Below are 25347 nucleotides of genomic sequence, written 5' to 3'. Positions count from 1 at the left end.
AAGTGTCTACAATATTTTTATGTGATTTCTGACTTTTGTTCTTTATACACTCTATATATACATACATTTATAATAATTAAAAAGTTCTCCTCCACAAACAAAATTCCATCCGAAAAGAGAACATCGTGTGGCATTTGTTGTCAAAAAATTGATTTTTCTTTGGGTTTTTGGCAAATGTTACATTAGTTTTCTTGTGGTTGCACTCAACGAAATGTTCCAGTTCAAATTCAGTTCAAGTTCAGTTGATGTGTTTTGTTTATAATTTTGATGAATGGTTTTATTTTAGTTAAGGAAGTGCATGATGATGAGGTCTATGTGTGTGTGTGTGTGTGTCTCTCTGTGTGTTGTGTGTGGTTAAAATATGATACATATAGTATATATACATATATATATCAAATTACTCCACAGAAACTATGTAATTGAACAAAAATCAAGAAAGTTATGGCCTATAATAATAATACATAACTATATACATATATATTTATTTCAAATTAAACAAAAAATAAATTGTATTAGAGAAATCAAGAAAAAAAAAACTCAAATAGAAAATGATCCAAGTTTGTGAATTGAAATTGCGAAAAAAAAGAAAAATAAAAAAGTATTTGTTTATACTTCAAACATAATTAAATATTATAAAACTATGCTACATATACATATATTTTATCTGATATGATTTAAAACAAAATATTGAATAAACGTATTCCAAAAAAAAAGTTATGTGACCTGTGTGTGTGTGTTTTATATATTGTGAGTGTTGATGATAGTGAAAGTGAAGATCAGTTTAGAATTTAAAAATTGAAACAGGTAACCTTTTAAAAAACCAAAATCCTACATCCCACTTATTTTTGTTTTACACATAAAAACCATCATTGTTTTTTTAACATTAATTTTTAATCATTTGCAGCAAAATATTGGAATCTGGGATTAATCGTAATATATATAAAATACAGTGCAAATGGCAAAATATCTTGGTGTCTCCACAACGTAGCTCACAAAACCATCTTTCTCAGCATCCCATAGAAAGTTAATCATGGAATAGAGACCTTGCATTAGATATTCGCCCACTGAAACGATTACTATATAACGATATCTGCGGAGAGTTAAAAAAACAACAACTAAAATATATAGTTTTTCACAAGATTAAAAAGGAAGCAAAAATTTTAGTTTAAAATAAATTCTAGTTAAAGCTTCTTAAAGACCTAACTTATATCCTTAAATCTCTTCTTATAAATACTGAAAATGGAACATTTTTTGCATTATATAGAAATACTAAAATAACGGTCTCTTCGTGTGACTTTTACCTATCAAAATTCTGAAGCTTGATGCGATTTTTAATCTCCTCGCTGACCTGAGCGGCCATGTGCAACGAATGCTTTGGATGAAACATATATTCCTCGTTGTAGCTCTTATTCATTACGGCCTTAATTATAATCTCAAGGCGCTCTTTCTTTAAAGGATTCTTTGGCTCCAAACGATATGTGGGCATATAGCGCAAAGTGGCCTGCATATATAAATATCGACAATGAAGGATTAGAGGATGTGATGTCAATAAGAACTTACCTTTTGCTGGGCAGCCAGGCCAAGGGGGCTGGTCACCCCGCCCATTGTGGATTTACTTAGAGATGCCCGCTGGCTGGTTGACTGCTTCTGCATGATGGAAGAAATCAAAACGTAATATGTTAAACATTAGGCCAAGAAGAGGTAGAAGAATAATCCTCCCAACCCACCAACCACAACCCCAAAAACCAGCGCCGAATGACTATGCGTGACTTGTCTAAATGTTAGAAGCATCATCAATTCATTAAAATCACATCAAATATCCATGTTATCGTAATGACTAAAAATCAATCGTGTATTTATGTACCTTCTCACGCTCCTGGCCCAAGCATAGAGTAACCAGGCCCGACCAATTTTTAGCTGCAGCCATTTTAATATGTTGTGCCTGACTCTCGAGTGCGTTGCGGTTGGCCATAAAACCACAAATGGTTAATGGCACCAAACCCATCCATAACCCTATGCCTGTTGCCCTGACAATTTGCTGCCGCTACTACATGCTGCTTGTTGTTGAATCAATAATTGACCCAATCTCTCAACTACACTTTTGGCTGCCAGTCGTGTGCCACTTACCTCAGTTCTTGATGATTTGTCTTTGCCCTTGCTTGGCTTTTCCTTACTTATAGCGACAGCAACAGACTTCTCCTCCTTCTCCTTGCTTGGAGCACTTTCAACAGCAGCGTTCGCTCCAGCGGTTTGTACATTCTCTGTGACAGGTTCCCCTTCGGGCGGTGTATCAGCCATGATTGTTAACTGATAATTGTATTATTTGTTTCACTAGATTTTGTACCAAGTTGTATTCTAAAATTGAAATGATAAAACTTATGATACTAGATTGTCTTTCTATCTACTATAGAAAATCAAAACCTAGTCACATTTTAAAAAATATTTCCTAGAAATACTTAGTATGTTTAGAACTTCTGAAATATTCAGTTATTTTAGTTTAAGCAAAAGAAATCAAAGCCTTTTTACAACAACAAATTACTTTACATTTTATTATTTCTCTTTTTTTTTTTTTGGTTTGCAATACACACATTGTTCATAGACATATATATATATATGTATATATAGTACATATATTTGTTTAGTTTTTATTTCTTATTTCATTTGTATATGGAATTGTTTCTTGATTCATGGTGGTTTTTTTAGGCTAAAGTATATAATATCAACACAGTCAGTAGACAATTAATACACAATTAGTACACAAGGGGATGATAATTTAATTTTCATTTGGTTTTTTCCTTTTTGTGGATATATTCATCAAGTTCACAAGTCTTCATTTTAAAAAATATACTACCAAACATCAAGTATACACGCACATATATTCGATAATTATATTGTAAACCACATACAGACATACAAATACATGTACATACAAAAAACATTTCGTTATAAAAAGATTTAAATAAAACAAAACAGAACAATTATTGGCTAGTCCAAGACTCCAAAATTTATATGCGGCTTTTCTAACGTTCAAGTGTTTTTTAAACACTGCCAATTTTTAGGGATATTGGAAACAGGAAGGGATAAACTGAACATAAAGCTTTATAAAATTAAAAACAAACGAGGGAATATACATATATATAAATTGAATATAGATTATCCTTTTGGTATGTATGCATGTGAGTGTGTAAAAGATAATAAAAACGCGCATCAACAAGGGACGACTTACAATTGGACAATCTAACATACATTGTACATACATATGATAGCTTCTAAATCTTTATAAATATATATATATGTATATATTTATAGTGGTAGCCCCGTAGTGCAAATTTTGGTGCAGACTTATAGTTAGGTTATCGGAAAGTTCTATATGTATATTCAATGTTTTTTTTTTATAGTTTCTCATCTTTTCTTTTTCTAGGTTTTTTTTTTTATAGTTCGTACCAAAGATTTGTTTCTCAGTCGTGTAAGTGGACACATATGTAAAGCTTTAAGATTGCTAAGTGTGTGTGTGTGTGTGTATGATTATTATATATGTATATATAATTTTCGAATAATCTGTAGACATAAAATTTGTGGGTTGGACACACACAATAATGATAATATGTTATAATAATCATATATATAATATTCATATTCAGTGGGTTTCGTTTTGTTTTAGATAGTTTTATGCTGGATTGTTTTTTTACTTTTTTGTTTCGACTTCTATTCTTGATCTTCAAGTGTGTGTTTGTGTGTGTGTGTTTTTACCAATATGCATCTAAAAATGTGTGTTTTTGTTTCTTTGTATATTTTGGTATTCTTCTGGCACCGTTATTTCATAACGCCAATTTGGTCCAAAAAATATGTATACATATATATATATATTTTTTTTTTTTAGTTGTATAGGTTCGCTGCATATATTTCATCGACTAGTCATTGGATCGCACTTTACGCAGCGAGCCGCGATTGAATTTGCAAATCGACTCGAGCAGAGCTGAACGTGTGGGCTCATCCTCTTCGCCACCGGCATCACCGTCATCGGATAGCATATTGGGTGTCGATGATTGCCTTCCCACAGAACTGGCCATGCTACTGCCAGCGGTGGGTAAATCTCCCTGCTGTCCACACAAGTGCGGTGCCGGAGTAAGCGGTGGAGCTAGTCGAAAGGAGTGGAAAATATTAGTACAAAGTAGAAACTTTAATATCATATCTGTGGCCTTGTTACGGGTGGTTGAGAATTGCTTTTTCTGAAACAGAATAGTTTTCACAAATAGGTCATAAATCAAGGCTTCTCTGAACGCTGTTCAGATGCTGAGATGTTTTGTTTGTTCTGTTCAGTAAAACTTGATTCTCAAACGACCCACAAAAAGGTTATTTGTATATAGAATAAAACACTACAAAATTGTATATATGGCGTGAGATACGATAGATATAACTACATTTTAGGCCGGCCAGTAGTGTGGGCTCTTCTGGTGTGCTGTCGGAGCGATTGAACGAGTCTGCCGTGTTTAGTAGCCCAACAGCAGCGGCTGTTGCTGTTGTTGCTGTGCTGGAAGAAGTTGTAGAGGTAGAGGATGCAGCCACTAGCGACAAGCGTCCATTGTTTGTTTGGAGTGAGCCTTGCTGCTTTAGCTTGGACTGTTTGTGCTCTAATTTCTAAATGGTTTTTTTCAAAACAGCAAATAAAAAACAAGAAATACAAATCAAAAACGAAACAAAAAAGAATGAAAGTGTTTTTCATTTTGTTCAATAGCTGTGTGCAACTACTTCAAGAAATATTTGTTTTTTGTTTTTTCAACTAACTGCTTTTTGCTTGGATTTTCGTTTCTCCTCCTCTGAGCTCATCAGCTCCTGGACACGCACAATACGCTTTTGATTCTTCACCGATTTCTGTTCGTCACGCAAACGTGTTTCGCTCTTGATGGCTGCCTGTTTCAGTAATTCTTTTGCGTTGAGTGAGAGTTTAAAGTGGGGCTTCTCACCACCCTGACTCTCGGCAGCAACTGCAGATGGGGTAGCATATTGGCTAAAGAAACGATGTGCACTCAATTGCTCCAGTGTGGGCAGGCCAGCTTTACAGGCTTCCTTCGATAAAATGCTCTCCAGCAGACATTCTGGAAATAGTACAAAAGCAAAACCATTTAAAGGCATTAAAGGCATATTTAAGTGTTAACTCACTTAGCGCTTCGGGGCATTCGTTTATTTGACGGACTACCGATTCTTGCAAGGGATAACCCATGGCCATTTCAAACAGAACGTGGCCAAAGCAGTAAACATCAATTGTCTCTATGGCATGAATTTTACTGTGCTGCATAAAGAATGGCCTATAGAAAGCTGGAACACCCAGCACATAATTTTCTATATCCAACAGTTTCACGCAGTCATCAACTATCACAACGTTGCCGGCATGTAGATGACCTGACATATTGAAAAAAATGCAGTTAATTTAAACCCGAATATCTTTTCGTTTATTATTTTACCATAAGCATATCCCTTGGAATGGAGGAAAATCAAAGCGTCCAAAATCTGTCTTCCATAAGTGGCCACTTGTTTCATGGAGAGCGCAGTGCGTCCCTTAGGGTTCCCATATTTATTTAAAAATGGATTCTTCGGGGTGGTAACCATGCAGAGCATATCCTTTAACGAACCATGCTTGTGGAATCTAAAAGAAAATTAATTGTTTATAACTCCGACTCATTTAGGAAATGCAAAGTAGTTACCGCCGGATCACCAGGCAACCGCTTTCAGTGTGAGCGGCCAGGACTATGGGTTCAATGTGTGGATGCTGCAGACCCATTAGACTCTTTAGTATGCCACTTATTTCCTTTTCATCAACCAATTTATCGGGTCCATATTCCAACCATTCGGCTACCATTTCAGCCTGTGGATCTAGATTGCCAGCATCCATGGAATTACCACTGCCATTGCTATTGCCAGAGCCTGAAGCGAAATGTTTGCTTTGATGCGTCTGTGAGCCACTCTTGACAAGCAATTTACTGCTGCCGCTCTTCTCTGGTGGCTTTGGTGTGACCTTAAAATAATGTTTACGTAGACGCCAACCTATGGCACCCATAGTGGGTCCCAGTGCCCACATTGTGTCATTGCGCAGGCAGAGCATGGCATTTTGCATAGCATGATCTGCAAGAAAAAATAATATAATTAACTTAATTGTAATCTATGTACATATGTAATCGATGGAGGCTTTAAATAATGATTGAAAATGAGTAATAGTTTAAATAACTGAAGAATATTTTCCTATGCCAGTTAATTCTAAATTTGTAGGCATATGGTTCAAAGTATTAACGTTTACATTGATATAAATAAATGAAGCAAAGCTCTTATGCCATGTAAAATAAATCATATGCTTTGTTTTAATTACTGTGACCATTTAACTGACCATGAAATGATTGCGAATAGCTCTCGGGATCCACAAACCGTTTGGCCGGCAGCGATGAGGCCAATATGGGATTCATTAGTACGGTATTTATAAAGATTTGCAGTGCTTCTTTCCTTTCAGCTATGAAATCCGGGCGCATATTACCAAAATAACGTTTGCCAGGCAGCGGCAATTCGATGCCAGAGATACGTAGACATTTATGCAGTTTATCGAAGTCATTGTAACGGCGCAGGACATTCCAGGAATTCTCCTTATTCGGCCCCCTCTGTACGCGCAGCAAGTACTCCTACAACAGTACATGTACATGTACACGCACACATGCAGAAAAACATGAAATCATCAACAAAGGCAAAATTATTGATTTTTCCTGTGCATTTTTTCTGTTAACTTACCGTATGACCGTCGACTTCCTCAACGGTGGATATTTCACAGCTTATCTCCTCGGTATCATCCAATTGCAGTTTTCGTTCATATCGGCTCGCAAATATGGCCATTTGTTGCAAATGAATGCATATCTAATCCTATCCGCCTCCGCCCAAGACCAATCCTCTCAGCCACAAAGTTTTCCGATTTCGAGTATTTTCCTTATAGATGACGCACTCTATGCTGCTCCCGGCGGAGAGAGATTAAGCAGGAAGTTGCAATATATATTTTAAAACTAAAAATTTTTAATTTATTTGTATTTTTGTCTTTTTTGCCACTCTCTTGTCTTGCACTATGTAAATATTTTTGGTTTTTGTTCTTTTTTTAAATATTACACAAACAAAAACTTAATATAATTTAATTATTTTAATCCGCCTTCTTGTATTGTGTAGTAAATAATATTTGTTGATTTAATGAGATAATAAATAATATTTCTTTCCAATCGGAAAACAAATTGCAATTGAATTCGCCGGTCAAAATTGAATTTGCCGTTCCAAATTAAATTTGCCATGCCAAATTGAATTCGCCGACTTCGATTAATTTGCGATAACCATCGATGTATTTGTTATGGCGGAAATTTTAATTATAATTTAAGGTAAAAAATGCATTTTGTTGTTTTCATATTTCAATTATAAATGGGTTCTTTGGAATTATTGGCTTCCGACTTGTACAGATGCTTGGTTATAAGATAGTCCCTGACCAGCTTAAAGAATGCTCCCATACTGGTGAAGGCCACAAAACTAATGGACAAAACAAAATGCCATTCAATGCTAGTTGAGCTAAGAGAGGCGATTTCCACCAGTAGAACAGCTGCCTGGAGTGTAGCTAATGTGGAATAGATCACAGTTGGATTATGGAAGAGTTTCTGCATGGAAATAGAGAAGTAAATTAATGAAATGTAGTTAAAATCTTTTTATTTTAGACTTACGTAAAACCGTACATGACTACCATTACCAGGCATGGCAACTGTGACTGGTCCCTGACTGCGATAGAGTCCACCGTTGTGCTTGACCACCGTATTTTGCGGATAGATTAAATACTTTGACCAGGTGTAGGCATTGGCAGCCAATATAAGCTGCGAGGGATTAGGGTCGGCGGCATCCATTCGGTGCCAGCAGCCCAAATGTAAAGTGGCCCGGTGTAAAATATCGCTGTACCTAGCCGGATACAGAAACACAAAGGATAAACTAAAAGCGCCCAGGCACACAATGATGCAGTGTTGAGCCGCTCTCATGACGTTGTAGTTGATGCTCATAGCCAAAAAACAGGGCACTAGACCACTATAATATGCATTAAGCATAGATGTAAATATAAGTTGTTTAAATCTCTTGTTGAAATCGTGTCGCAAGGTCTCAATCTCTTCGCGAATCTGCTGCGGATTGGTCGTACAACTATGAACGGGTAGGTCATTGATATAAACACCAGGAAGCTCAAATCTTGTGCGCAAAAATGGCTCCAATTGAAAGCCAAAGATAAGTAGATATACGAGGACCCTTTAAAGAAATTTAAGATAAGCATTAACTTTAGATAAACTAATCGAGCGGTTGCTTCTTACGGATAACTTAAGTAGAAGAGGAGTAACAGGGAATGTTTCTGATATAATCGCCAGGCACAGTACGCTAGTAACAACTGCACGAAGCCACCAAATCCGTATTTGACTCCCAATCTTATCCAGTAACGATGTCGCCATTTGACCACCAAAACAGAATATAAAAACCTTCGTGTGTTGAGAATGAGTATGAAATACCGTAGATACGGATCGATGAGCTCTATGTTCTGTAAGGATAACGAATTATGTTATTCTCCCTCATTACTGACATTACAACATTTACTACTCACCACCAAGTGCTTGGTAAAGGATTGTGGAAGCCACCAATTTGTGCGATAGATGTTAATAAACTGAACAATTGCTGCACCCATGGTGAAGGCAGACATTATTAGTTCACTTAAACATTCCGTAGTGCTGGAGTGGTCTGGAAATTGTATGTGCTTCGGTAGAATGCTAATTGGCATAATGGAAGGATTCGGCCCGCTTTTTGATGCCGTTGTACGGGAAAATGTGTCCTGTGCAGCGCTGGAGGAGCTGCCATCGCTACTACGTTCGTCATAATCCATTTTTTATTCAAATATATTTCAATTTGAGCTACATTTAAACAACTTTCAGCAAAACAACCTTTTTGTTTTGTTTTTTTTTGCGCATGCAGACAAAAACAGCTGATGCAATACAGGGTGACTATTTTTCCAAAAAATAGCGATGGAGATGGCACATGCTGCAAAAGTGCCGCTCTGTAAAATCCATGGCTGATTTTATATGTATATTTTGAATATTTATAAGAGAGACTCGGCATATATCTTTTTATTTCTACAATTTATTGCTTACTTTTTTCTACATTCATAAACGTTTATTGTATTAATAGCTTAATACTAATACTATTTTTTAAAAAGAAAACAAAACTTTACAAATGATTTTACAATTAAGTGATTGTAGTTTTCGTTATGCGCTTTTCAATTAATGTTTTTCTGCAATCCAATTTGGTTAAGTTTTGTAAACGCTTTTTTCTTAATAATAATTAACAGAAAACGATTTAAAATCTCAATTATATTTGAATTGTTCAATTAAGATTTAATTTGGCTTGAAAAATGCTAAGTGAGCCACAACCGCCAGCATTTTTATCATTTCTCTTTTATGTACAAATGTACATATTTACTTTATAACATCTGTGGCGCGAATTATAGATTTTGCAGATCCGTTTGTATTTTCAACAAAATATATGTGTATGTATGTATAAAAAAGGTTTGTGGCAAAAAAAAAAAATGAAATTTTAAAAGAGGGCCTGGCCTATCAAAGTTTACGATATAATATAAAGTAATAGGTGCGAAAAGTACTCAAATGATCTGACACTCTTAACAAATTGAAAAAGAATGTTATTGCGTTTTTGCCTTTGTTCAGCATGAAAAGTGCCTTCGTTCTCAAAATCTATTCTTGCTGTTTCACTTATCAGCAATGGAATGACAGGTTTGTTTCCCCTGGTACTGTTTCTTCAATCGATTCAATCTATCAATTTCTAACCGAGAACAATTGAGCAATTTTAGTGGCATGACTTTTCATGAATTCATATCCAATTTTCGCGGCACTCTTCAATGTCTCCGTGTTGCTGTGGCTTGGAGTGTTAACTATTGATTCACCCTGCTGTTGCGATGCGACGGACGCATTACCAGTTGATGATGTTGTGGCGGACGTATTGAGCTGATGTTGCGGGAACATTCGTCGTAAGACATAATTGAACCCATTGGAGGCTTTGTTACTATTAGACTTAAACCGTTCAATTCCAAACGCTCTGATGGCCCGAGAAAAACCAAAGACTTGGGAACTGATGTAGGCTCGTCGGACGGCCAATGTACTGCCATCTTTCTGTTCAGTATATACAACTATCTCGTCTACTTTCTGAAAGAATAATTTGTATTTATTTACTAAACATAAAACTAATAAACAGTAATGTTTATCTGCTTACCATTATTTTCTTCATGCCTAAATTTCTGGTGAATGTGGTAAATGTCCTTTTAACCGGATCTAGAACTGAATCCTCAACAATTTTCACAGGCGCGTTATTGTAAAAACGCGCTCCCCACTTGGGAACGGGATTTGTCTTGGACAACAATCGACGGGAATATAATTTACCATCTCGCACCTCTCGTTGAATTGTGTCCTCGGTTAATACATGAGTGCTGGACGGATTGGGATAACGATTCCAGTAGGCAGCCACCACGTGACCCCAGCTATAATCGAAAACCGTCTCTGTTCGGCAAGTGGATGCAGTGATTACCATATTTGAGGACAAATATATTCTTTGGCAATAAGACAAATGAAAGTGAAAAGCAGCTGCCACTTACGCCGGCCGCCGTATTGTCCCTGAAACTATAGAAAGATATTATATTATATATGCACACACACTTCGTATACTATGAATGTGTGCATATCTGACGAAAATCAATTGCAGTCGCATGTTTCGCGGGATTTATAAATAGCTGAAACGAACCTGCCCGTGGTTATCAACTGATTGGTGGGTGTGTGCGCCTCCAGTGTTTTGGGGGATGGGTCGTGGATATTTCCCTCTTCCTTATTTTTATAGGTTTTCTTTTGTTTTACCTGATTGTCAGGTTTTATACCCCCACAACCCCTTTTTGAATAAGCCTACTTCTCTTTCTTTTGAGACTTTGTTACACAACGTCACTGTTCTCGCTTTTGTTCGTTGGATATGACTTCCTTAGATGCTTGCTGTCTCATTTCGGGCTTCTCGCTTCACTGTCCTTCGATTAGAGCTTATCTTTTTTTGATTCTTTTATGATTTGTAATAGATTTTAAAGAATTTTATCTAATTTGTGTAGCCAATTTAACTTCTGGCCAAAGGCCACTCGGAAACAGTGCTCCCAATTCAGCCATTTTGCCGCCAGTTCTGCGTATTCGATTGTAATTAGTTCTTGAAGAGCTCATCTCGATTCGATAACAAACTGTTTTGGCTATTTTTTGAATTGCACATTTTTGGATTTTTTTTTTGCAATTAAATTTAATTATTTGACAAAAACCAAGCACTAAATGCAGAAAACGTAATCACGTTGTCGTGCTTACGTATAAAAAATGTTTCTTTTGACATCATATTTGGTATATTTGGCTTGATTGCCTAAAATAAATATAACCCCCCTTCCTGCGCTTATGCCCCAAGCCAAGATTCAAAAAAAGGCATTATTTACCGAAAAGTATAACAAAGGATATACTTAAAAATTAAGTAAAAGATGAACTTGCTGAGAGCCAAACTTGAAAACTGTCTTTTAGAACTTAGTAAATGTTCTGATGACAGTAATAAACGCATGAACTGGTTAAATGTGAGTCCTCGCGGAGATCAGTTTCTGATCGGGAACAATTTAATTTGTTAAATTTTATTTCTTTCGATAGAACTTTTGTGCCGCTCTCTTGGAATTCTCTTCGGCGGTTCATAAATACATGTCTATTCAAAATGAGGCAGTGGAATTGATATGTCTATGTCTAACCCAGATTATGATCTGCATTCGCCAACTAGAGAATATCGTGAAGGTAGAGAAATCATGCGACGCTAAAATTGCTGTAAGTATAAGAAGAATTACTAGTGATTCAGTTGATCTTGATGATCTTCCACAGGCTAGTCATCATCATTTTGTGGAACGTGCGAGATGGTGTCTGAAGCGTATGCTACGCATATGTCCGGATAAGAATTCCAAACAGGATGAGCTAGTTCTGAATACAGAAGGACAGTCTTTTCTTGATCTTGTAGATTCAATTTTAGATACGCTTGCTCCATTCAGCAATTATAATGAGGAGAATAGCTATGTCAATGTGTCTGAGATCCTGTCGTGTCCCAAGGATACGATGCATCTATGCAGACGCGTTGGTAGCTCCATCGATTCTGTGTTGAGCCAAACTTTATCCTTTGCTAATGTAGCCTTGCAGGAGGATAAGCGAGCCTTGAGTGCTCTGTGTCAAAAGGTATCAATTTGGCTTTAGGCAAATATGTATACCCTACTAATTACATTCTATTACCAGGTAATGCGAGAATTCGGAGCCTTTCAAGCGGAATGCCAGACCTCGTCTTCAGCTTCAAATATCAAATTGAAAACTATGACCATGGAGCAAGCTTTATATCAATTGGAGGATTTCATTAATGAGGCCCTCTTGCGTTTGGTATTCCAGTGTTTTTTGGATACTGAAAAATTTTCAGTTGACAAAATCCGGAATGTCCTTAGACAGGGCGATACTTCCTTATCGGATGATTTCATAGCCGATTTTGATGTCAATATTGATCGTGCCATGCAAATTGGCGTATTTGCAGTGGCATTTGCACCCAATCTCAAAAGTAGCCATATTTTATTTTAAAAATAAAATCAATTTATAACATTTTTCTTTTCGTTGCAGTGAAGACCATAGTACGTAGTTGTTTGGCCTCATTTGAATCATTGGACACCAGCTTAATACCCTCACTGCAAGCCAGTGGCACTGATCTTCACTCGGAGATTCTAGAACAGCATTTCAATGAAGAAATGATGAAATTCAAAACTGCTATGCACGAGATCATTGATAGTGGAGCTCTGGTGGGTTGTTATTTGGATATACTCACAGATGGCATACAATTGGCCGAGAAGAATTTCAAAAAGACGCCTTTAATGGACTTGAATCAAATGGCCATGCTGCTGTTGGAGCATTTCCAACTGACCGTCAATGAGAAGGTATTGAAGGATAGCAAATGTGGCAGAGGTGTGGAATATTTTCAGCAATTTGTAAGAATGTGGCGAGAATGTAAGGCTATCCTGATGTGTGCAGCGCAAGTGGAGCCACAACGTATTATCAAACGATTCAAAATAATGCGAAGTATTCTCCGAAAACTGCACAGCTGCTTACAAACAGGCACAAAAGAAGAAATGCCACAAGAAGAAACCCAACAGTCTTTAGCACAGACAAATGAAGCTAAACTCGATCTTTCGGGCATATTACCAAGTCAAACAAGCATACTCTACGACACACGGGAGCGTAGAAGTCGCAATCAAAGACAAATGAAACCTGTAGAAACCGAAACTACAAAAGAAAATACAACCGAGAAAAACAAATCAATGAAATCGACTGCTTATGCTAGTGTAAGGCGAAGTAAGTATTTAAATAGTTAATCATTTGATAGTTTTATTTAATTTTATTAAATTTTAGGAGAAAGTCTTCGAACACAGATGTTCAAGCGTCAGAATATAGCCGAGAGTCGTAAACGTTATAAATCTATAACCAATAATCAATCGGTCAATTTGCAAATTAGCGGTAAAAATAAAATTTTTCATATTTCTTCGTGTCCCAACATTTAATGGAATTTTTTTTTTAAATTTTTCAGATATTCTTGATCAGTTAACTGATTTATCATCAACATTTTCCGAGACGCAGCATTTGCTAAATAAAAAATAAAACTCCAAACAAATGCAATTTTTTAAAAAATAACGTATTTCATAAGCTAAATTGTGCATATACATACATACAAACATATACATTAACATGTTTCATATATACACTAAATTGTGTACGCCGTAGAGAGCAGAGTATTTGCTCTAAAAAATCAGTTTTTAATCTATTGTTAAAATTACTATAAAAAATTCTAAAATAAACTAAACAACATAATAAGTAAATATAAACTTTTATCAGATGCAACAATTGTCAGCGATAGCTTCAATTTAATTCAAGTCAATGTGTAATGCGTCGTCATTCAGTCAGTCCTTATCGATTTTCCCCACTTGAAAAGAACTAGGACTCGGTCAATTGGTGAATCAATACAGAGCGATACAAACAAAGACAACAACAAAGAGACTTCCTCTCTTTAATGAGAAATGAAATCGTTGGCAAAGGAAAAAACAATTTCTGAGGAGGAAATTAAATCGCTGAGCAAAAATAATACAAACAATAATCATCATGTAGTGCCCTTGGGCATTCTCATAGTACTTTGTACTATCTATCTAACGGCGGCCGGATTGCAACGCAACTATATATACTATGTAAAAACAGGCGTGGCTGCCTCTAATCTGCCACCCTCAACAGAAAATGAGAGCCAACTGGAATCTCAAGACAAACCAACCTGTCCAAAGTTACAAATTTTTCAAAAAGACATATCCAAACCGTATAATGGTGACAATCTAAAGACATCAGCCAAGACATTTTCGCCGCTTAAAAGTCTGAAACGTAATAAGAACTCAAAAAATGGCAAACATTTGGAAACTAAAAAAAAGGATTCCACAAAGAAATCGAATACAGCGGAACCAATTATTTATCTCTTTGCTTTGGTGTTTATCTATTTATTGTTAAAGGCTGCTTCTGATATCAATCAGCATTATAAATCGGTAATTATTATATTAAAAACAAATTAATTTATTTTGGTGAATTTGTATTGAATTTTTTGCTTATAGCAGAATAAAGGAGATAAACGTTTGAGGCGCTGCTCCCTACAATCCTATGCCCAGGCCCATAAGCAAGATCGGCGGGCCTCAAAAGGTATTTCAGCAAAAAGTTTGCCCAAGTTTTAAGGGTTTTAAGATGATTATGAATCGTCCTAAATAATTTAAGGGATCAACACAAACAGTAACTACAATATAAATTTTAAGCGGTGCCTACACTGAGATCGGTCGCTAGAATTCGATATAGATAATGGGATTAAAGCCAGTGTAGACGCCTTTTGTTTTTTTTAAACTTATTGTTAATGCTAATTGTTTTACACTATACTAAACTTGACTTTCTGTGTATTATGTAGCACCCACTACTCACCTGCTGTCCAAAAGAAAAAAAAAAACTTTATATACAACAAAACACAAACATTTTCTGACTTTTTCGGAAAATGCATTATATTGAACTTTCTATATTCTATGCAAAAAAACAAAATAAAAAATGTTTCATTTTCTTTTCTATTACTTTTTTTTTTAAAATTGTAAGTGCACCCAATCTTCTATCAGTATTATGTATGTACGTGTGCTATAACTATACTATATACCCTATAATCCCTTCACATTTCGGTGAAACTGTACTGATGCGATTGTATATATACTATATATATATATATCCTTATATTCTGTCCTCTATTTATAAATGTTATACTATATATACATATATGTGTGTGTGTTTAAGTAAAAAATAAAATTATTGTCTACTTTCCTGTGATCACTATCAAAAGCTACAATTTTTCTATGTGTTATATTATATGCAATTCGTTTTTGCAAAATATTTTTCCCTAATAAAAATAGTTCCGGATGATTCGCCTCTGCTGCAGCGTAGGCAAGCGATTTTAAGAGAAGCCCGTTCCATATCCGTGGATCGCTATAAGTATACAATTGCAGCGGAAGTAGCCACAGGTCGACACCAGCCCATGGTGCCATTATATTGGCCCATTGCTGCTCTAGCTGGAGGCGGTGGAGGAGGAGGAGGAGATGCCCGTAAGCATCTTAAATCTGCCTGATAGCTTAAGATGTCTTATCAGTCTATATGTTTTCCACTCCAGCAGCTACGCCTATGAATCGTCGGTCTTCGGTGCCCATCAATATTAATCCATATTCCGCCCAGCTGGTTAAGCGCGGATCGGTTATAAGTCTGTCAAGTTTGGCCCCCTTGCCACTTGGGCCAGACACAGCGAATCCAACACTTCCCGACTCTTCCAAGCGTCGTGTACGCATGATAAATCGTCATTGAAATGGCCATTAATACTTAACTTCCACAACGAATTAAACGACTTAAGACTCGAGTCTCTCACTTAATTAAGCAGTTTTTTATATATATATATATTATTCATGTTCAAGTAAAAAATACATTTCTATTTACGCCCTGGCAATTAGTTTTAAGACACAATTTATACACAAATCTCTCAAGTTTCATTCTGTTTTTTTTTTTTCTTTTTTGTTTATAAAAATTGCACCAAATGAGCGATTATCCTACTTAAGGGCAAGAGATTTAAAAACAATTCTAGACTAAAATTTACTTTCTTGTTTTGGAATTCAGTACCTACTAAGAAATTACATACAAATTTGTTTATGTACGAGTAAAAAAAGGCATCAGCATCGGCACGATTGGTGAGTGAGTGAGTGAGTAAGTTAGTGAATGGTAAAATGGAATCGATCATAGATCTAATCTATATAGAATCTACATACATATATATTTGAAAATATATATAGTTTAAGGCTTTTTATCAGATTTTGTGCTAGTTTCGGCTATTTCCATATTAAATTAAAATAAATTACGTATTTTAAAGAGCACACACATTACATATTACAAAAAAAAAAAAAACAAAATTTGTAAAAATTAAACGGGAATAGACAATTCATTAATTATATATATTTAACTAAGCTCGTTGCCCTCGTAGAGACTTTCACAACTCTCGAGAAGTCGCAGCACCGGCGATATGTCATACGGATATAATTGACGTGAAACCAGGCGGGATATTTGTAGACGCAGCCGTATAAGAACACCCATGGCCTCATCCAGCATGGCATTTCCCATTCCAAAGCTGTGACAGCTGTGCACAAAACTTGTCCAATTCATGCGTATGTATTTGAGCAAACGCAACAGATAGAGCAGGAAACAGGTCTCATTGCTGACAAGCAAATCCAACAATAAATCGGAGCTATTCGATATCATTTTAAGAAATTCGAGGAATGTATATACTGGATTCAGCATGGCCACCAGTTCGTGGAAAGCATTATTACGAAACGATAGGCCCGATGTCACATCCAGAGTGCACACCATGGCCTCAATTAAATGATCATCCTGATCGTCAAATAAATGTATCAGAATCTTACTGAAATGACACTCTGGATGAAATTCCAAAGTTTGCTTAATGAACGTCTCCAGTTTGCTTAACACATCGCGTATGGATCTCTCGATTAGAAGCATATCCTGAATATCATAGTCAGTGGAATCTATGGAAGAATCGGAGGAATCACTGCGTATCTCCTTGACGGTAACGGCTATCGATTTGAGCACCAATAGGACCATTTTTTGTAACAGGGTTTTGTCCATTTCGACAGCCGGTGGCACAGCATTTGTGCCCTCTTGCATCTGAAGGGCATCCGAATGGTTGGACAATTGTCCCACTAGGCCATTGATGGGATAGTTCAGTGGTCTACCATGATAGCCCAATAGACTGACCATATTGTCCGGCTGCCGGCGCGGCAACGACTCGAATATACGAAATCCACGTACATGGCAGACAATCTGATGGGCCAGTTTGCATGTCTCCTCGGGCAGCATGTCCTGCAGCGCTAGTGTGGAGCCATAGCAGAGAGCCTCGTTGAATAGGCACAGCATTTGCTTGTAAACGGTGCACGATAGATTGTGATTGAGCAATAGCTCAAATTTATCCAACTGGGCATAGAATGGTCGTGTCTCATCGATGGACAAATTTGCCTTCACGGAAATGATGTTCTCCCACAGCTGCAGAAAATTGAGCACACAATGCTCGGCTGCATACTGATGATTCCCCGTGGTGGCAACAGTAGCGGCTGGTGACATCAGCTCCGACATATTCTTTACCAGGGTGGGCCATTTGTGCTCTAACTTTTGAATGGTAATACATTTCAGGTGCGTTGTATCGAAGCTTTCCGAATCGGTGAGGGTCACCACATGACAGCCAGTGGCGTTCGGATGCGAGGCGGTGGAGTGTGTAGTTTGCTGTTGTTCCTCATGGTACAGCGAGCGTCTGGGTCTTTCCCTTTCCCGCTCTCTGTGCTCCTCCTCAGACGGTTCAATATCTTCAGATCCCTCTTCGCGAAACTGTAGCGCGAAATAGTTTGTGGCCAGCGGTTGATCCTGCACTGGAAAATGCATATAGCTCACAGACGCTTCAGCTGTTGACGCCACTGCTGTCGTTGACCCCGTTGTCGTCGTCGTCGTCGCCGTCCATTCGTCTTCAAGGGGATGCAACTCAATATCCTTCCATTCCACAATTCTCTTAATAATGTCCAGACTAAAGTGAATCTTTTGTACGGCCGATTGATCCAGCTGGTCAAAATTAAACAGCTGATCAATAATCTTTTGTAGCCACTCATCATTCAGTTCCTGTTTGGCAATCACCAGAAATGCGGCTAGCACACGTCCTGCCAGAAATTGCACATAGGAATTATTATAGCCGGCCAGGACAATGATCTCATCGATCAGTTTGTGATCGTTGCGTATCAGAGCATCGCAGACATCCATGATGCGTGTACAAATGAATCCCTTTGAGTTTTGCTTTAGATATATATCGAAGAGGAGCTGCAGATTAGAAAGGAATTGCAGGAGCTTGTTGGTGGGCCACTCCCGCAGATTGGCTATCCGTTTCTGACCATTGGAGTCGTGTGAGTAATGGGACTGAAAGGGTTTGCGAAGCGTGCGCTCTGACACACCACACAGGCACTGCCGGGTGAGGGATTGCTCGAACTCTAACATTTCATCGGCTGGAACTGGAGGCGATTTACTTAAATTATTACTTAAACTACTTAAACTATTTGTGGTGTTCGTGGTCAGTAAGTCTGGCAATTTGGCGGCACGATCAACTTCATCCTTGGTGCCTGCGGCACCTGTGGCAGCATCAACCGCCTCCAGCTGGGCATAGGAAGTGGCTCTCGAACTGCACGGCGTTGTGGTTGGTGAATTATTCGAGCTGCTCGGCAATGAGAGCGAATGGGTGGAGGATGAGGATAGAGATGAGCATAAATGATGATTTTTATTATGATTCGTATTCCCATTGCTATCGAGTATATCCGGTGGCGGTGGTTGTGGCGTCTTCAATTGCTTATCAATTTTTTGCCTCTTTGTCTGTGGCTGTTCGTTAGCCACAGATCCACTACTACTATCACCACTGCCAGGTCCAGCTCCTGGTGCAGACTGTTCCATATTCTCCGTATTTTGACGTACCCGACGTCTCTCGTTCTTGCTCTCTCTATCTCTTACTCTCTCTCTGATGGGGATGAATTAAATTCCTTAGTTGAATCGACGTCTGCTGTAATTTACGAGACGAATTTGTTATAAATCGAATCGCACAATTCCTAATTCCAATTCTCATTCTCACCACATACATACAAAAGGCAAACGGCAAGAGCACACAATGTGTATGCCACACAAGCCCAAGCCCAAGCCAGACAGCCAGCTTCCGTGCTACGCGCCCACAAGGTTACGTGTGCAGACGACAACGACGACGCAAAGAATAGACAAGAGAGTTTATTGTGCTCCTTGTTTTATTTTAATCATCCACTTTAGTATATTAATCTGGCCACTACCTCCGGCCAGGTGGCCTTATGGCATAGTTAAACATTTTTTGTTTCTTTTTTTTAAATACTTTACACTTGTTGCACGTCCGATTTCGATTTCTGTATTAGTTCACTCTGTTTTACGCTCTCCCTCACACTCTCATTATTGTAGCGCTCTCTCTCTTTGGCACACTGATCGCCACTTTAGCATTAGTTCACGGTGTTTGCTTAATTTTTGTTAATTTCTGTTCAATTTGTTTATAATTTGGGTGTTTTTTTTAGTTTTTGTTGAAAAAAACTACAACAACAACTAATTAAGTAGCCGCCATTTTGTTAGTCGAAGTTATCGATAGGCACAGTATTCCTAAGCTATAGGGCGCTATTACGGTCGAGTGGAGGCGCTAAAGAGCCCAGCGCGGTAAATTCAAAAATAAGATTGTGTAATCAAACTTGACAACCCTGGCTTACCGGATGTCTCTTTCGTTCGATGTTCGACTCCTTTGGTACTATTTTTCATGTTCGATGCTTCCTTCGAGTCGCAACATCGAGAAGGTTATAGCAGCCAATGGAATATTTATTTAATAAATAAATAGATGTATAACCAATACATATTGTGTAAAAATTTCGTGAAGACTCATAAAACTTTGTTCGAAATATGAGTCAAAGTGTAAAAAGGCTTTATATGAGAAGTCTAATGTTTGCGAAAGATCGGCCTACAATCTTAGCATAGGAAATAACGAAGATATTGATCAAAGTCACTGTTTTCGAGCGATTGTTCCTATAGGAGCTATATGATATAGTCACCCGATCTTGATCAAATTTGGCAAAGTCGTTTTTAGCTCAGAAAATAACGAAGTTATTAAGAAAAGTCACTGTTTGTGACTTTGTCGTTTGTATGGGAGCTATATGATATAGTGGTACGATCCGACTGAATCCGAGATATACAGCCCCTGCAGTATATACAAGCCTACATGCAAAATTTCAGCTCTGTAGCTCTTACGGTCTAGGAGGAGTTTGCGTTGATCCAGACGGACGGATCGACATGGCTATTTGAACTCGTCTCGTCGTGCTGATCAAGAATATATATACTTTATATGGTCGGAGATGCTTCTTTCTATGCGTTGCACACTTCTGACCAAAATTAATATACCCTTTTTGCAAGGGTATAAAAAGTCTGTTAGCAATTTAATGACTGCCAATGCAACGGCCAATAAGATCCTTAAATTGGCCACGAATGTGGCAAATGGCGTTGTCGCTGCCCCACCACATCTGGTGGATTGTTCAGCAGCACAAAAGCATTGAAAAATCGGTCAAAATGACAGCAGCTACAAATAGTCACTATGGTTAATACCAATATTGACGCCAGCGACTTCACCCACCAAAAATACACAGACGCTGACCTTTACAACTACCAACAGCAGCAAGTCAAGAAAATAACTGTACTGGAACCCATGGTCACAGAAGAGCCTCAAAATGTGGTAACTGCCGTCGTTGCCAACGAGTCCAAAGAGGAGACAGCAGCAGGGACTTTAATATCCTTAAATATGGAAATTATTGGAGCTACTGTTATTAACGATGCCACGTAGCCTATGCTAAAGCAGCTACTCTTGAATTTCCTAGCCCAGCTCCTAGCGGAGGCTTTAATGCAGGGCAAGACGCTGATCAGGCCGGCGTGTGTGGCAATGAGCTGGAAAACCTCTTGCCCCACAAGGTCTTTGTGGGCAATCGTCCAACAAATTCAATTGTCGTCAAGAAGGTGTCGCCGCTCACCTTGGTTTATTTAATTTTATTAAAGCTAATCAGAAGTAAACAAAATACAATGCTTTCAATCTGTTATTAAATGTAGTTGATAAAATATTAACCTAAATGAAAATTGTGTTTGGAAAATCGAGTGTTTTTTAAAACAAAAAAAAAGTATTACTCTCCAGATGAGTCTGTTGGGTCTGATGAATCTTCATCATCATTATCCGAATCTTGTTTCATTATCATATCCTCCTCATCATCGGCTGTATATCGACATTATTGCGTCTTGCTTTGCATTTGCAATTTGCCGGTCATGGTTTCACCTTCTTGTTGTTTTTTGGCATATAATTTCTTGGGATCAGCTCTAACAATGACGTTTAGTTTCTCGGCATAATTGGGAGCAAAACGTTCGAACTGCAGTAAACTGCGACTGCCATAGCCAAAGAGGATTTCATGGGTTCGAGTTTTATCTTGAACAAAATGGGCGCCAAATGCATGAAGAGGTTCCAAGGTCTCGGCTCCATCAGAGGCTATTTGCAAGGAAACTTTCGGCTTTATATGTTTCTCTGATGAGAGGCTAACGTTAAAGGAGTATATATATAGAGAGCATATTGAGATCAGAAATATATGTAAATATTTACCCGTTTATTTTGAGTAAATATATGTGAATGCCATTTCGTGTCACACTCGCCACCCGCAATGAACCATCCTCGGTGCGTACTTCACAGGCCAAGCAGTAAGCCGGATCCTCCATTCGCAAAGTGCAAGCGGATGCCTTATTTTTGCCTCGTTTATCAATTTTCCAGAAACTAATCACTCGCTCCATGTGAGCTGTAGTAAGTATGAATTCTAGATCATTGTCAGCTATGCTCGTCATTGCATTTATATCGCTTGAGTGCCCAGTGAATGTCTCAACCAATTCTTTGGTCTCAACATCAAAGATCTTTAGCGAACGCGCTCCGACAGCTAATGAGCGGCTTTTAGCCAGGTAAACAACATTTTGCGGCTTCTCAGGTCCCACCTGCCAGTCGGCAATGCAACGTTCCTCGGTTATGGACCACACCAGGGCACGACAGTCTTCTCCTACTGTATATAAATGTCCCTTGCTCTGATTATAGGCAATTGAGGTGACTGGACCATCATGATTGTCTCCGCTCAATGTGCGTTCGATCTGACCAAAATTCCAAAATGGAATTTAATTAATCCACCATCTTTAGCTCATTCTTTTCCTCTGCACTTACCTGTCCCTCCGCCAGGGAATATAAAGACACAATGCCTCCCATTGTGCCTAGAGCTATGTACAGTTTATTACTGCCGACCACCGAATCATTCTGAGACTTCTTGGCACGCCGAGTTGGTATAGCGTCCACAGAAACCCATGTGAGAGCAGTGCAGTCTCCAAAGAGATATAGATTGGTTGTAAACTCTTGTTTCAGTGAATTGGCCTCTGTATCCCATATACGAAGGACCCCGTGCTCGTCCACAAGGGCAAAGAATTGTCCTTCATTGGGTGAGAAGCCCATCACATGCTTCTTGGCCACCGACATCGTGTTGTTGTTTTGCGGCAAACGTTGACCAGCGATGGACTGGAGAAACGGCTTGGCCGCATCAAAGACCATAAAATTTAGTAGGCCACCCCCCTTCGAGCAGTCGTCTAGGGTCATTATGGGCATCAGGGAAACAATGTTCTTTCCATGACGCGCCATCATGTCGCAGTTGAGGTTTGTCAACAGGACCTCGTCCCTGATCTGGAATATTTTGTTTAAAGTTTTTCCAACGGCTTTTATAAAAGCCCGAACAAGACTCAAATTACACACGTTTCCGGAGCAAAATGCCTTTCTAATATTTTTCAGCTGCTCCACGTAGCTCTCCTTGTGGAAGGTGGTTTTCATCACCACTTTCACGGTGTTTATGCAAGCCAATTCGTTTTCTTTGGCAAAGTTTGCCAAAAGATGTGTCACGTCGAACACCAATGGAGGCGGCTCATATGAGCAGAGGCAATATACATGTTCCATGGCCCTTATATTCATCCGGAAAGGATCCGACACGATGGCAACCACATTTCGTCGCACATCTGGTGGCACTTCCTCCAGTACTGACAGAATACAGTCTGAAGTCACTCCCGCATTGGTCATCTGTAAGTGGTAGACAAACAAAAAATTGATTAAAAAATGTATTCAAATTAAATTATTTATGTATATATTTACAATATCCAATATTATAAACTACTTTAAATATATAAATAATTAATTAATAAAGAATGAGAAAAAAATATTAAGTTTCAAGATTAATATACATACATACATATACACACAAAAAGTACGGTCTCAAAATTTTTGCCATCACTGTATGTACTTACATATTCGTCAGACTCCTTCGAAAAGATGCTCCGGGCATAGATTATCACCTGGTCGCGAGTGTCCAAGTCTGTTAGGTAGATGACAAAGATCTGAAAAGAATTGGATTAGATTACAATTGAATTGGATTACAATTTGCTTACCTTATGGACATATGGGTTCGAGTGATGCCAGAACTCGTCCACGTTTACGGCATACAATTTTTGGGGATCTATTAGCACCATCTCCTTGACATTGAAGAATTCCCCGTTGTGCATCATGTCAAGCCTTTCCTTCAAGTTCTCGAAGAACATGCTTTTCACCTCCTTACTCATTGTCTCGAGGCCAGAGAAAAAATTTAAATTAAATTTTAAGTCTTTGAAAATAATCAAATCCTCCATGTTAGCGCGGCTTGTTTTTTCTCGTTTTATTTATCGACATACAATATTATTGGCGTCTGTTTAGTTTATCGATATCGATATACATACATAGATACAGGGTGGGCCAAAAGAAGTCTTTTTTTTGTAAATAAAAATAAAATTATTTAAGCCTTGAGAATTTTCTTGCTCAAATAAACATCAGCATTATTTAGAAAACAAAATGAGACTTCAATTGGCCCACCCTGTATTATTGGTGCAAAAGCACGCTAAGTAATCGATATCGAAATCAAAACAAAAAAACGGAAAAACAGAAAACGAAACCAAAGTCGTTAAGACTCTCAAAGACCACGTGGAACGCAAACACGTTGGTGAAGCAGCGTGCCGAAAACGCCTGCTCGAAAACAGCCCCAGCACATCGGGGCAGAAGGCTAAAGAACGGTCTACAATCTTAGCATAGGAAATAATGATAGTTTCCATTAAAGCTATGTATATAATATAGTCACCCGATCTTGATCAAATAAGGCACAGTCCTTTATAGGTGTAATAAACTCACCAATATTAAATTTCACTCAGAAAATTTACGAAGTTTTTGAGAAAAGTCTGTCTGTGACTTTGGCGTTTGTATGGGAGCTATATGATATAGTGGTACGATCCGGCTGAATCCGAGATATACAACCCCTGCACTATATACAAGCCTACATACATGCAAAATTTCAATTCTGTAGCTCTAACGGTCTTGGAGGAGTTTACGTTGATCCAGAGGGACGGACGGACGGTCGGTCATGGCTATATGAACTCGTCTCGTCATGCTGATCAGGAATATATATACTTTATATAGTCAGAGGTGCCTTCTTCTAAGCGTTACACACTTCTGACCAAAATTAATATACCCTTTTTGAAACGGTATAAAAATCACGGTGAAATGTAAAATCGAACTACAAGTGAAATTCGCTTTTTCGTCCATCACTAGTGTTGTTGTTGTTTCTTTTTTTACCCGGCACTTTGGACGTATTTTTAAAAAGTCGTTAAGAATTCGAGTAAAGGCTCTAGTCATAGTGTCTAGTGCTTGTGTTCTGGGATTATCCTATAGCTTTTTTCTTAATAAAAAGTATTTCAGGACATGCACTGTACATACTCATATATTTTATATTTTCCCGAAACTACTTTTTTTAGATTATCCTTTATAAATAGGACATGGAGCAATGCAACTTAACTCAAGAAACAAAGAGACACGCAGTTATAGTCGCAATATGTGCAAATCGCACCGATTTGGAAATATCCAAATTTTTTAATTGCCCACGTTCATTCGTTTATAAGGTGCGCC

At 38.0% G+C, this 25347-nt stretch overlaps 8 protein-coding genes across 15 annotated transcripts; 2 read left to right on the top strand and 6 right to left on the bottom strand.

Annotated features, from left to right (window-relative positions):
* Positions 1-869: 869 nt before the first annotated feature.
* Positions 870-2402, bottom strand: LOC6637894 (dynein light chain Tctex-type 5). 2 transcript variants are annotated; one of them, XM_002061052.3, is made up of 4 exons: positions 2128-2402; positions 1561-1647; positions 1302-1501; positions 870-1090 (listed from the first exon to the last, which is right to left on the bottom strand). In XM_002061052.3, exons 1-4 carry the CDS (start codon positions 2296-2298, stop codon positions 925-927), a joined length of 624 nt encoding a protein of 207 aa, XP_002061088.1. In that variant the 5' UTR covers positions 2299-2402; the 3' UTR covers positions 870-924. The 2 variants fall into 2 exon arrangements, with proteins under 2 accessions (XP_002061088.1, XP_046866265.1); XM_047010309.1 differs by lacking the exon at positions 2128-2402 and adding an exon at positions 1865-1987.
* Positions 2403-3559: 1157 nt separating this feature from the next.
* LOC6637895 (PX domain-containing protein kinase-like protein) lies at positions 3560-7136 on the bottom strand. The gene is made up of 8 exons (XM_002061053.4): positions 6772-7136; positions 6380-6665; positions 5703-6120; positions 5463-5644; positions 5161-5400; positions 4786-5096; positions 4422-4638; positions 3560-4138 (listed from the first exon to the last, which is right to left on the bottom strand). The coding sequence occupies exons 1-8, from the start codon at positions 6871-6873 to the stop codon at positions 3912-3914; spliced, it is 1983 nt and encodes a 660-aa protein (XP_002061089.1). The 5' UTR covers positions 6874-7136; the 3' UTR covers positions 3560-3911.
* A 202-nt stretch (positions 7137-7338) lies between these two features.
* On the bottom strand, positions 7339-9011 carry LOC6637896 (transmembrane protein 39A). The gene is made up of 4 exons (XM_002061054.3): positions 8642-9011; positions 8358-8578; positions 7731-8295; positions 7339-7667 (listed from the first exon to the last, which is right to left on the bottom strand). The coding sequence occupies exons 1-4, from the start codon at positions 8915-8917 to the stop codon at positions 7428-7430; spliced, it is 1302 nt and encodes a 433-aa protein (XP_002061090.1). The 5' UTR covers positions 8918-9011; the 3' UTR covers positions 7339-7427.
* Positions 9012-9151: 140 nt separating this feature from the next.
* LOC6637877 (protein preli-like) lies at positions 9152-11232 on the bottom strand. The gene is made up of 3 exons (XM_002061055.4): positions 10840-11232; positions 10315-10718; positions 9152-10247 (listed from the first exon to the last, which is right to left on the bottom strand). Exons 2-3 carry the CDS (start codon positions 10627-10629, stop codon positions 9861-9863), a joined length of 702 nt encoding a protein of 233 aa, XP_002061091.1. The 5' UTR covers positions 10630-10718; positions 10840-11232; the 3' UTR covers positions 9152-9860.
* A 158-nt stretch (positions 11233-11390) lies between these two features.
* LOC6637915 (serendipity locus protein alpha) lies at positions 11391-13777 on the top strand. Its single transcript, XM_002061056.3, has 7 exons — positions 11391-11683; positions 11754-11921; positions 11976-12320; positions 12378-12687; positions 12747-13472; positions 13530-13634; positions 13705-13777. The coding sequence occupies exons 1-7, from the start codon at positions 11594-11596 to the stop codon at positions 13773-13775; spliced, it is 1815 nt and encodes a 604-aa protein (XP_002061092.1). The 5' UTR covers positions 11391-11593; the 3' UTR covers positions 13776-13777.
* Positions 13778-13855: 78 nt separating this feature from the next.
* Positions 13856-16302, top strand: LOC6637916. Of its 3 annotated transcripts, none has more exons than XM_023182145.2 (4): positions 13856-14698; positions 14768-14849; positions 15593-15781; positions 15847-16302. In XM_023182145.2, the coding sequence occupies exons 1-4, from the start codon at positions 14192-14194 to the stop codon at positions 16032-16034; spliced, it is 966 nt and encodes a 321-aa protein (XP_023037913.1). In that variant the 5' UTR covers positions 13856-14191; the 3' UTR covers positions 16035-16302. The 3 variants fall into 3 exon arrangements, with proteins under 3 accessions (XP_023037913.1, XP_046866254.1, XP_002061093.3); XM_047010298.1 differs by having other exon boundaries at positions 14765-14849; positions 15850-16302; XM_002061057.4 differs by having other exon boundaries at positions 14765-14849.
* Positions 16096-19833, bottom strand: LOC6637917 (protein lines). 4 transcript variants are annotated; one of them, XM_023182131.2, is made up of 2 exons: positions 19387-19833; positions 16096-19317 (listed from the first exon to the last, which is right to left on the bottom strand). In XM_023182131.2, exon 2 carries the CDS (start codon positions 19209-19211, stop codon positions 16677-16679), a length of 2535 nt encoding a protein of 844 aa, XP_023037899.1. In that variant the 5' UTR covers positions 19212-19317; positions 19387-19833; the 3' UTR covers positions 16096-16676. The 4 variants fall into 4 exon arrangements, with proteins under 4 accessions (XP_023037899.1, XP_002061094.1, XP_023037900.1 ...); XM_002061058.4 differs by having other exon boundaries at positions 16096-19314; XM_023182132.2 differs by having other exon boundaries at positions 19394-19833.
* A 1534-nt stretch (positions 19834-21367) lies between these two features.
* LOC6637952 (WD repeat-containing protein 43) lies at positions 21368-24059 on the bottom strand. 2 transcript variants are annotated; one of them, XM_047010421.1, is made up of 6 exons: positions 23808-24059; positions 23667-23756; positions 23125-23442; positions 22549-23055; positions 21949-22478; positions 21368-21884 (listed from the first exon to the last, which is right to left on the bottom strand). In XM_047010421.1, exons 1-6 carry the CDS (start codon positions 24042-24044, stop codon positions 21584-21586), a joined length of 1983 nt encoding a protein of 660 aa, XP_046866377.1. In that variant the 5' UTR covers positions 24045-24059; the 3' UTR covers positions 21368-21583. The 2 variants fall into 2 exon arrangements, with proteins under 2 accessions (XP_046866377.1, XP_002061096.4); XM_002061060.4 differs by having other exon boundaries at positions 22549-23442.
* Between the last annotated feature and the right edge of the window lie 1288 nt (positions 24060-25347).

The sequence above is a fragment of the Drosophila willistoni genome (assembly GCF_018902025.1).
Source record: "Drosophila willistoni isolate 14030-0811.24 chromosome 2L unlocalized genomic scaffold, UCI_dwil_1.1 Seg72.1, whole genome shotgun sequence".
Classification (NCBI taxonomy): Eukaryota; Metazoa; Arthropoda; class Insecta; order Diptera; family Drosophilidae; genus Drosophila; species Drosophila willistoni.
Note: the sequence above shows the minus strand (reverse complement) of the source record. Positions and strands in the feature narration are given on the sequence as shown.